This window comes from Hyaena hyaena, unplaced genomic scaffold (assembly GCF_003009895.1).
Source record: "Hyaena hyaena isolate Hyena2069 unplaced genomic scaffold, ASM300989v1 scaffold_318, whole genome shotgun sequence".
Lineage (NCBI taxonomy): Eukaryota > Metazoa > Chordata > Mammalia > Carnivora > Hyaenidae > Hyaena > Hyaena hyaena.
In genome coordinates this window covers 1,134,211-1,146,433 of record NW_024080949.1, presented here as the reverse complement: position 1 = coordinate 1,146,433, position 12,223 = coordinate 1,134,211, and the positions used below count along the sequence as shown (strand labels likewise).

Genomic DNA, 12,223 nt, shown 5'->3' with positions numbered 1-12,223 from the left:
TAATCCCAACAACCACTGATGTATTTGCAAACAATTACACGTGTAGAGATTAGCTACGAGGATACCTAAGAACTCAAGAAACCAACACTTTTGGAGCTGGGAACCTTATAGCCAGAGGATAAAGTTGGAGAAGACTCATTCTTCTCTATATGCATTTCTGAACCATCTGGATTTCATTTAATGTGCATGATTACCTGTTTTTCAAAAGGTAATTAAATAGACATCTTCACATTCAAGTCTTCTAAAGTTCTACCATGCCCAGAGTCGTCCTTCTGCCACACTGTCTGGGTAGGCAAGTTCCCTCTCACAGTTTCAGGTACTACTTAGGAGCTGGTGACTCTTAGATCTAGTATCTCTGGATCTAGTATCTCTGGATTCTCAGTTGCATTTCTGACTGTCTGTCACCAGCGCCTCAAGCCCTCCCACACCCCATTCACGGTCTTCCAGCTACTTGACCCTATAGGAAGGACGTCTATAAATAGTGTAAATACTACGAACTTGTACTTATTTTTAAAAATATACATAATGGGGCACGTGGGTGACTTGGTTAAGCGTCTGACTTCGGCTCAGGTCATGATCTCACGGTTCGTGAGTTTGAGCCCCGCGTCGGGCTCTGTGCTGACAGCTCGGAGCCTGCTTCAGATCCTCTGTCCTACACCCCCCCCCCGCCCCTCCCCAACTCACACTCTGTCTCTCAAAAATGTAAACAAGCATTTAAAAAATGAATACATAGATAACTTCAAGGGGCCCACTTCTCCCCCTGAATTGTCAGCCCCGGCTGTAAACAACCATCATCTTGCCACGTGCCCTCCAGAACTGGGACTTGTCCCTTCAGTCCCCAGGTCTGTCAAACCACCATATCGAGCAGCTCTGCCCCTGCCCAGAAATACCACTCGAATGCAGCCTGCCTTCCCCATTTCTCTTACCTTTCTTTGGCCTCAAGAATCTCTTTTGTGGGTTTCCCTGCTACCTCCCAATTTGAATTACTTTTTCCAGTACAGTTCTTTTCAAAGTCACTCTCCACACAGGAGCCCGAGGGATGGACGTAAGCATGTATCTAACAGCCTCGCCCCCGGCCTATGCCCGAGTGGCTCCCCATCCAAGGTGAGGTGGCATCCCGCCCTTCCCGGCCTGGCCTCGCCCCCTCACAGGGCCTCATCTGCTCCCGTCTCTTGCCTCCTCACAGAAGTCACACCACCGTGTGCAGCTTCCTCGCCCTGACACTCTCTGCTCCTCCTTCTGCTCGGAAGGCCCACTCCTGACCCCCTTCAGTGTCCCGTCGTCTTGGCCGTCTTCTTACCATCACCGAAGACTCTCTCCATCACCGGAGACTTACACCAAGCCCTAATGAAGGAGTGTGGAGTACAGGCTGTGGAGACTATGCAGAAAACTGCCAGCTGCGGGCCCAAAGTCACCCCCTCATTTACAAGGTAAGGCAACAGGATCATGATTTCCAGCCAGATTAACTGTAAGTAACCCATCCACAATTCCCGTGGCTGTGACATCAGTAACCTGGCATAATCCCTGGAGGAATGAGAAGGAGCACGGAGAACTCACACTTAGACTGCACAGTGTCTGGCTGCCCGACAAGATGTATGAAAGGAACTGCGTAGGTACTAGGAATCCAGAGAGTTCCCTGCTGTCCTAGAACATCTCCTGACAACTTCAATGCACTTCTGACTTCACAGTGAATCGGGTTAGTATTTACCCTCCTTTCAGACTTGGGAAAAATCGAATCAATTTGCTATGTAGGCAGCAGGATGGCAACGAGCTCTGGTCCCTCATAAAGGCTACCTTTTTCATTGCTAGGCTCACACCTAAAATTTCAGGGCAAGTCGGACTTCATTTAGATGGTGCAGAGAAAAGTATGTTGCAACGTGCCACTATGGGTTTCAGTCAGGAGACTGCAGGCTACTTAGTCTATGCAGGAAAAAAAGCAAACTTTGAGATTGCAATGCTGAGGACACACAGTGGATGAAATTCTCACGTCCAGCTGGTCTCACTCAAATGACAGTGAGTCTGAATTATCTGCAGAATGAGGACAAGACATTTTGTAGAAGTGAAACATTAACGACTGTGTAAGTTACGAGTCATCCAAATTTATGAGATGCTATCAAGAAAATTCAGTCCGATTTCGCTTTTGCTCAGGGCTCTCACTTTCTATTTGTGCTATAAACCAACAGTCAGGAGAGTGGGAGAGATGTGCATGGCCCTGGATTTGGAAAATGCATGTTTAACATTCTCCATTAATGACAAAGCAACGCTGGGTGCCAGTCAGGGGACTTTGGAAAAGAAAGATTTTGAAAAGCGAGCACAACAGCTTTTAAAAGGCAGTCCTCTATAAAATTAGGCTTTAAAAATAATTTTAGTCACAAGTACATGTGTGAGTGCTACAGTTAAAATAAATTCAGCTTAATTTCATTCATTTATTCAACAAACATTTATTGAATGCTACGTGTAACAACTATGAGAAATGGAATCCTAAAGGCAGAGACCAGACACCCCTGAGATACTTCTAAAGTAGCCATTCTCTCTCTTTTCCAAGGGGACTTGGGGGGCAGATGTCACAAAGAAGAACAGAATTCCCTACCGAATCTCATCAGGAATGGGATTTCCAAGCCCCTTTCCTTTGCTAACTTACTTGGAGATAAGTCATAAGTAAAGAAAGAAGGAACAGAAAATACATACAGATACAGTAATAAACATAGAGCCAAAGGACATGGGACCATGTCAGTTGTCAATATCCATTCCCATTTTCTCTACAAGTACGCTTGTATCTGTCCGACTGTGGAGCCCAGTTTGCTTCAGAAGTAGCTTGGCAGGCACTGAGGGTAGGGCATCTATGACCGCCAGGGTCATCTCAGAGGAAAGACAGGACATGTGAATTAAAGCCCCTAAGCAACGCTCACTTCAGGGACCGCTTCAGGGGCTCTGCAGCGTTTTGAGCAGAAGTGTACAAAGACAAGAGAAAACAGACCAAGGAAACCAGACAGTGGACGCTGCAGACACTTCTGTGGAATCTGGTAGCACGTGAAAATGTGACAAAGTGGAGGGAGAAAGAAAGAAGCTCACCCTGACCTTTACTTGAAGGTCAAGAGAATGTACAGCAAGACTTGCATCAACATCAGATTTTCCATTTGGGGGCTGTGAGGAGACGTGGTGTAATTTCTTTTTTTCACAGAATAAACCATCCCATTGTTGTGGAACGATCTTGAATATCCTTAAGGATAAAGTGGTTATCCCTGTACCACAAGTACATGAACTGGTTTAAAATTCATGTCTAGTCCTTAATAATATTGTCTCAAGGTGCCTGGGTGGCTCAGCCAAACGTCCGACTTCGGCTCAGGTCATGATCTTGCAGTCTGTGAGTTTGAGCCTTATGTTGGGCTCTGTGCTCATGGCTCAGAGCCTGGAGCCTGCTTCAGATTCTGTCTCCCTCTCTTTGTCCCTCCCCCACTCATGCTCTTGCACACGGGTGCATTCACGGTCTCTCTCTCTCAAAAAGAAACAAAAAAAATAATTCCAGGGGCACCTGGGTGGCTCAGTCAGTTAAGTGTCTGACTTCGGCTTAGGTCATGATCTTGCAGTTTCTGAGTTAGAGCCCCGCGTCAGGCCATGTGCTAACAGACAGCTCAGAGCCTGGATGGAGCCTGCTTCAGATTCTGTCTCCCTCTCTCTTTGCCCCTCCCCCACGCATGCTCACTCACTCTCTCTCTCTCTCTCTCTCTCTCTCTCTCAAAAAGAAATAAACATTAAGAAATTTAAAAAAATAATACAGGCTCAAGTCAAGGTACATTCCAGGGAATATGAGACAATTCTATATAAATTCTATTTACATAGAATGACTCTTTTGTTCGCTGGTGCAAGGGACAGTTGCCTATTTTGAGTGAGAAAATCTGGGCCTGAGGCTGGTTCTGCCATTGGCTGGGTGTGAAATTTGGGTTAATCCATGTGAACCTCTGTGAATCAGCATTTCCCCATCCATCTTCTTTACAAAGCTTTAAGGAAGATTAAATGACCCAAAATACATTAAAGTACTTTGGAAACGATGGAAGTATATATAAATGATATTTATCAGTAGTCTTTCCCCTGGCTGTCACGTATGGAAGGAAAGTGTGCTAACGACAGACAGGGCTGAACTCCTGCCCGACGACACGGACACACCTCTGCACAGGGGCCACAATCCTGCGGTACGGAAATATTTTTCCTCCTGGGTAACATCAGATTCTACTTAGAATGCGGATTCCAACTCTTTCTAATGTGACTTCGACCCCTGAAGTAGCTACAGGGTTAACACAGATGGATACTAATCAGGATCCTCCATAAAGTAGACAGAAATGTTTTATCTACCACCATCTTCAGTGCCCGCTATACAAGTGAGGCCACAAATAAGGTTACCATGAAAACCAACAAAATGTGCACTATTACCTCCTGGGTGGTACTCCTGTGACATCCTTCCTGTATTCTTCAAGTCAGGTTTTTGCCAAACATTTCATGATTACCCTCTGAGTATTCAAACCGCGCTAGGTACTGGAGGGGACCGCTAAGAGGATGAAGACCCAGCACTGTCCCAAAGGCATTCACTGTCTTGTTGGGGGGGGGGGGGAGCGCCACATGGGCAATCACCGATAAAAAGGCCGACCGTCAGGGAGTTCGCTGAGAAAGGTTCACAGTATTCGGAGAACACAGGCAACCGATCTGTTACCTCCAAACGTAGGGATCTAACAGGGCTCTGTGGAGAAGATTATTTTGAGGAAGGTCATGGAGCCTGGGCAGGGCTCCTTCATCGGATATGGGAGGCATGTGGCTTAGCGGGTAGGCTGACAAGCAAGCTTGCGCTTGACCCAGAAAGTGGATGAGAGCAGGATGTATTCAGAAATGGCTGCTACAGCAGCGTGGCTGGAACTCAGGTATAAAGGAAGATAATGTTGTAAAAGGAAGAGCAAATTCTGGAAGGTTTTAAACGCCCAGCCGAAAAGCTGGATTTCTTTCTTCCTAGCTGCAGAAATCCCATGAACAAAGAATGCCACTGATGGGTCTTGGTCCTGGAAAGATAGACAATTCAAGTCAGTATGGAGGATTTATTGGAGGGGTGAGAAAGGGAGTAGAGGGAAGCCAACCGGATAAGGAGCTTGGCCACAGGTCAGGGGTTTTAAGAGCTAGAAGGTTGGCAGTGGCGGCAGAAAGCAATGGATGAATGGCAGTTGCTTTTTCATCTTGAGGTGACATACTCCCCGAGGGCACCGGTTCGCAGACACACTAAGCTGTCGACATTCACAGGTTTTGGTGCCTTGGGCTAAATCAAAGAGATGAAAGCACTCAAGTCCCACAGATTTGAGCAATTGCTCCTTTAAAGACTTGCCTGGTGGCATTTGTCTAAAGAAGGTGCAGTGAGTTAGAAGTGATCATATGTAAAAGCCTTTCTCAACCAAGAGATCTGTGATATAATAAACGTAACACCAAAATAGAAGTCCAAGGATTTCTATTATCCTGACACCACACAGAACCCCTGAGTTTTACATCTCTGTCCTCTCTGCAGACATTGTGAAGTGTCTTTAGCCTTTTAACTTCTACGGTCTCCTTTCTCGTGTGAACACCTTTTCCAGATGATCCTGACAACTGGAATTGTCTCACTAATCTGCTCTGAGGGCGAGCCTAGACGAATTCTGTATCTGATGATGAAAAATGAGTGGATTCGTTCGCAAATAAGACAGAGCCAACAAACCTACTTTCTTGAACGCTTTGACGTAGATAACATGGCCAAATATATGTACCCATCGTATAATCATGAAATTAAATGGACTTGCTTTGCTCTTAAATTCTATGCTCAAATATAAAATCAAAGCCTCCAAAATGCATGCAACAAATCAAACACCACCATTAGCATTAATTCCTTTCACCCCTCAATTAGGACTTCTTAATTATACTATTGCATTCATAGAGAGAGAGAATCTGTAAATGGAGCTAAACAGATTATTGTAGAAAACAATTAGACACAGAATGACTCTAAGTGAAGATTCCTGGCGCTTTTCTACGTGTGCACGTGTATGCGCTCTGCATACCAACGACAAAGCTAGAAAGAAAACTCACCTGTTTTCTTCCTCAAGATCTGCTAGGATTCTCTCTAGCTCCCCTCTTTCCTCACTCTCTAAGGAAATCAAGATCTGGGCAGGACTACGAGGCTGGCTCAGGGGGGAGTCCTGGTTCAAACTTTGGCAGTAATGCTGGATTAACAAATGTTCATCATCTCTGGAAAATAAAATCAAAGGTTTTGGTTTTTTCCCCCCCTTATTTTGTTCTGGGGGTCAGGGACTCGGGTGTGTACTTAAAAATAGAAACATTTGCTCTTAACAAGTAATCAGACCCTTCTTCCTGGTTCTAAAGACACTTTGATTCTTTTGAGGTTGTGATCTACCATCTTATTGGTGATAATTCCAGGCATTTCTTGCTCAAATTTTCCAGTGAACTTGGCCTATTTACATGGGTAAAGGAAGGGCAGAATGACGGAAATATTGGGACTCTACGTTGACCACTCAACCAATAGTTAACCAATATTAAAAGACACAACAATGGCTCCATAATGCTTTTGCTACCGAACCTGTCAAGATAATCTGTTGGCTGACCCACGCTGATGTTGATAATGATCAGGGGAAAAAAAATGCAGCTTTTATCATCATAAATATCCTCCTAAGGGGAAGACCACGTAACCAAAAAAGTGTTGCTTCGGTCAGTAAGCCAGTTTGACCCTCAAAAGCCATAGAGGCAAGATGGTAACAATAACGAAACTGGAGACAAACGATGGTTTCACTCAATTATTGTTCAAAAAGAAAAACAAAAACTCGAAGGGAAAAAAAGCCACTCGGATGATTAATTAAAAGAACACTGAACAACTTATTCTTCGGAACAGCTTTTAAGGACTAATCTTCAGGAACAAAGAAGCAAAAGGCTCACATTTGGGGAAGCAGCTGCAATGTTTCCTTAAAACTAAGAACTCTCTAATACCCCGGAGAAATCATTTTCTAGATGTAGTGCTCCCAGCTCTTTAGAAGCTTACGTACCTCTAAGTTATAAGAACCTCGTTCTGTTCCTAATGAGACGCTAAAGCTCTTTGTTTCTGGTTAGATAGGAGCAGGATGATATGTTAATATCCCCCTAAGTCTTCTGAGTGGAAAAACAATTCAGGTATTTAGAAAATCCTCCTGACTGAAATGATTTTGGTCTGTCAAGCCAGGTAATTGGTTGAGAAGTGAAAAGTTGACTACCAATACTTATTGGGTGTTTAAAACAAGCGTTTAAGTGAAGTCAACCAATCCACCAAACCACTTCCCCAGGCCTGCCCTGAAAATATCATGATTTTACTGTCCAAACACGGAGTCAAAATGGATTTTATGTCCTCAGAATGAGCTAAAGCTAAATTTCACTTAAAAATTGTAAAAGGATGTTTTACTACCCAATTTACCATCCCTTTTCCCAAATTCTGAACTTTTATTGCTAGAACCTCCCATGTTTAATTACGACAGAGCTATAATTAAATTTCTTACTGTTCTCTCAGGCAGCCCCTGAATGGCAGCCTTTATTCTCCATTATTAATTATTCTCAAATTAATTAACTTGAATTAATTTGAATGTGCTGGGGTTTCTAATATCAAAATCGGTGACCCCAAGAAGCAAATCATCCAGGTTGTTGACATTTGGTTGATTCTTTGGCCACCTATCTTCACGTCAGTGTAGCTCGCATACTAATCCTACTGACAGTTATCCCCATGGCTGAGAAAGAGAGTATACCACAGTTTCAACTGGGGGAAAGATGGCTACTGTTTTGTTTTAAGTCACTCAGTCATACACAAATGCCTGAGTTGTTGACCTGATTCAACATTTGCCTGTGAAAGCGGTCACCTTCATCTACCAGATGATTTGTTGTCATGTCTTCAATAACTAGTTATGTATAAATGCCACGTGGGTACTATTTCCCTCAGCCTAATCCTTATAAAGGCCCTTGCCTCATCTGAGTGTGACTGTGAGGTGCCACACCAACATGATGATGTGCCACTCATTCTTCCCTTTGCCTAGATTCTCCATGACCAAGTGGTGAGACATCTCTAACTGACCAAAGGCATCGCTGTGCTCGGACTAGATTTTTTCTCTCTAAATTATCCGTTCAGTTAGCAGGCCCTTATCTTCTCCTTCAGATTAGCTTCTTAATCGGTTCCCTCCACCTCAGGCCCATGGTTCGTGCACTACTCCTGCGTGTTCCTCAGTGTGAATACTTCCCCTACTCGCTAATGAAGACTTTGTTTCTGTGCCATCGTTTAGCATCACGCTCTCTCTTCTATTTGACAGGCCTGGCTTAACCTCCCGCTAACAACCTTCGACCTAGACCTGAACTCCTCCTCCTGAAACCCTTCACAAGATGGCCTTGCTGTATTTAGCTAGTGAAGACGCTACGTCACACAACTCTACTACTTTGGATCTCTGAAGGAAAATGCCCAACGAACCCAGCACATGGGAATGCCAAGGGAACTCTACCAAGAGTGCAGGTCCACTCCCCCTGCCTGGAGAAACTACTACCCGGCCATTACTTTAAATATTAATATCCAATCCCTTTAAATATCTGGCAGGTTTCATCAGAGATTAAGCATTTAATATAATTTCAATATTTGCACCCGTGCAACCGGTGATCATCTGGTATTAAATAAGAATAAGGCAAACTGGTTTTGCTACTCTGGAATTACCACTGAGGCCACACTGGGGATGAGCGTGCTCCCTGTCAGGCTGTTGAGAGTCAAAGAAAAAAAGTAAATGAGTGGCTCCTTGAAAGATCAAGTGACTATCCTGCTAACTCCTATCTTCTGCACTACCCTACCTCGAAAGCCCTCAAAGCAATTTCATGGTCAGGAACATTTTGTAAAAAGAGACGGGATACTTACATGCTCTCATTAGGAGAGATGCTATCATTTAGATAAGATCCATTGCTGTTTTCCATTTCTGCTAGCCTGATAAAAAACGTAAAAGCTCATTAAAACTTATGTGATTTCTTAGAATCTATTCAAGACCTAATCGAACATTCCTGAAAACTAAAGGATAAATCATGTCAAGAAGAGAAAAGAATCCTTCAAATCAAAGGATGTGTGTGTTGCCCTAACCATTTGCGGCAGTGAGTGGTGGACCACAGCTAGTTAGCAGCTTTACATTTATGCCATAAATTATAAAGGAAGTTGTATTTGGTAGGGTTTTTTCTTCTTCTTCACAGATCGATCTTCCTTTTACTGAGAACAGGCCTCTGTTTTTACAAGAAAAGCTTCCCTAACAACAAATACACTCTATCCCTTCGCTACCCCTGGTAGCTTTAAGACAATTAAAGCTTTCCCCTGATGACAGACTTATAGAGCTACTTCGTGCTTTCCCACGGTTGATAAACACCTTAGCGGTTATAATACTTTTTCAGGATGGACTCACAGTAAGCTCTCTTACCAGTCTGCCACCAGGTTTTTACCTTTTAAAAAACCTCCTTCCCCTCAGACAATTGTAAAACGCTTTTTACTACTAAAAAATAAAAAAAAGTTAACCAAACTCTTACAGACTTACTTAACGAGCATAAGATATCTTACAGATAGCAAATCAGTTTTTAGGTATAAAAATAATCTGAAACACAAACAAGGTGGGACATAAAGGTGCAAGGATTAGGAAAATTAATTGCTCTCTTCTTTACAGCATATCAGGTGAAATAAGCACACAGACGGAAAGCCAATGCCTTCACATTCTCTACGGAACAGAGTATCGCTTCTTCACCTGGGCATGTCTCTGGTCTAGCGGTTTTCTAAGGTCAGATGATTTCTCAGCCAATTTCTTAAACGTGCGCAGTATGCAAAACATAACAAAGCTATCGGAAAAGTTTAAAGGCCAGGATTAGGGAGAGACTGTTCCGGACCAAGGTCCTTACTCGTGTCCAAGAACAACATGCAGTGCAATGGCATGCAAGTTAGAGGGCAAGGTGATTAGTAGAAGTCAGACAAGATCGGGGGGGAAGGAAAAGGTCTGTTGCAAATTATTATAGGTTAGCTTTCCTTGGTTAGTTATTTCAATCAATATTTGCCTGGCATTCAACTAGTGTCATACCTGCTAGCATAATGTTCAATGCGTGAATGAGTATCATCGTGTGAAAGCTGAGGGGACGAAGCAGGCCTATAAGGCAGAAAATGTGATTAGTCACAGATACCATCCATTAATGGAGAAAAAAAAAACCCCACCACACAGTTATGTTATATACATGGCCTAGAAAGCTTTTATTCTATCCTCTGGATAAGGTACACATCTGGCTTTTCCCGTATCTTAGATATCATCAAGTATTTGAAATCCAAGCTTGAGAGGCGAGATCTCCTCCTTCTACTTCTTTCAAAAGCCATAAAAAAGAGATCACAATCCTCCCTGGAGAGCTTCCGTGAGAGGCAAGGCTGGGAGAGACCATCTCTCTGGGACAGTTTGCTCCCCCCTGGCTAGTTTCTCACACGCTACGGTTGTGAGACTGTGTTGGCACTAGGTGGCCACAACTGTCAAAGAGCTTACACCCAGGCCATTTATGACGTGCTCTCTCACTGAATGCAAACTCTATGTGGGCCCAGCACCCTCTCAGTGAACTATGTGATTCCAAAGAGGCCAGGCCGGTCCGGGACCTCTTAGGAATCCACACTCCTAGCTACCTTGGTCTGTACAGTTTTGTAAAGAAGCAATATATCTACCAATTGAGCAGTAGGCCTATATTCCTACTCCATCAAATAAAAATGAAGGACCCGAAATGATACTGTGATGTTTTTTTAAAAAAAAAAAAAAAAAAAAACTAAATTCTATAAAATGTCACAATATCTGAAATACTTATTAGGGATACTGTGTGCTAATATACAGAGAAGAAAATGAGGGGAGGGTTATATACTTTGGGGTGTAAAACCCTACCTTTTGTATTTTTACTATTATTATTATTTTTTTTTTTTTTTCTTAGCTCCAGAGACCAGGAGATTTGGGAAGGTTAATATTTTCCTTATCCTTTCCTATCAGATCTATTAATTATCCCTGAAGTTTTTATAGTACTTTTGGATTAACCTTAGGGAAGAAAAATCCATCTGTTCTGAAAACCAGTTTGGACTTGGGCTTTTTTGTTTTCATTGGAAGAGGACAAAAGTTCTCTTCCATTTCTGTTCTGACACAGAAAGCCCTTAGGTAAAGGCACGAATCCAAAAGTCAACAGTAATCTATTCAGTGAGGACTAGTTTAGCCCAACGTCCAAACAGTATTAATTGACTTGGTCACAACACTAAGAATAGGTTTGTATTTTCTTCTACTAAAATAAAAAAACATATAGTTATGTAGGCTGACATAGAAAATGCACTAGAAATGCCTATTTCTTCAAGACACGCAATCATAAGATGATTACAACACAGTCTAGCAAACAACTAGGGGCCAGACGGCTTCCCTGGGACCTAAAGGCCTTATTTATGAAACCAGTGTTGTCTAGGTCAAGTGTCCCCATAATCCAGCTTGCAATGAACTACCAAGATGTTTCAAACTGTCTTAAGGAGACAAGGAAGACTACCCAATTTACTAGGCAGATCCAAAGATTTTCATGTGAATCTCCACTCTAGTTTTGTAGAGTTCATCTGCTCTTTTCTTAGAACCCTGACAGAGCACAGTATCAGAAAAATGCTAAGGTTTGTTTTAAAATATTCACTGCAGGTTAAGATAGTTTAGTACTTGGATTATTCGGTTTGTAAGCCCTGTCTTCTGGAACAAACTCCTTTTTCATGTACAGGCTTCTTCTAAGCTAAAAGCCCACCATGAAGGAAAACGGGTGTTTTCCCTTCCAACAGTGGCTAGCTTGGTAGCGTATAGAAGAAAACCCGACGCCTTTGAGCTAGAAACTATAGAGCAAGAAAACCAGGCATGTAAATCCAAAACACTTTAAAATAATCTTATACAGAAAATATTCTGCAGCGCTTTAATTCTTAACCTTGAGGCTAATTCCGTGTTATTTTTCTTATCAGTGTTCGTGGCACCGAACACAGCATGCTTAAGCACAGGAACTTGTAATCAGAAATCTAAAAAAAAAGAGCAAGTACACTAAAGGAGGCACTTATTAAGCCAGAAAATGAGCCAGAAGGGAGCACTGTGCAGAGGAGAATCATTTAGAAACCAAGAATAAGTACAAGCACAAAACCACTTAGTCCAGAAACAAA

The 12,223-nt window shown here is 42.8% G+C and overlaps 1 protein-coding gene across 8 annotated transcripts in view; it reads right to left on the bottom strand.

The window, feature by feature from the left end:
- The window catches only part of DMD (dystrophin), a 634,325-nt gene that overhangs the window by 49,445 nt on the left and 572,657 nt on the right, over positions 1-12,223 (bottom strand). For 7 of the 8 annotated variants that reach the window (XM_039248767.1, XM_039248768.1, XM_039248769.1 and 4 more), the window contains 3 exons: positions 10,116-10,181; positions 8,927-8,992; positions 6,091-6,249 (listed from right to left, as the gene is read on the bottom strand). The exons of the other annotated variant lie outside the window; for it this stretch is intronic. In XM_039248767.1, coding sequence (XP_039104698.1) covers positions 6,091-6,249; positions 8,927-8,992; positions 10,116-10,181 — 291 coding nt within the window. The remainder of the gene's footprint in view (positions 1-6,090; positions 6,250-8,926; positions 8,993-10,115; positions 10,182-12,223) is intronic. 8 annotated transcript variants of the gene reach the window in all.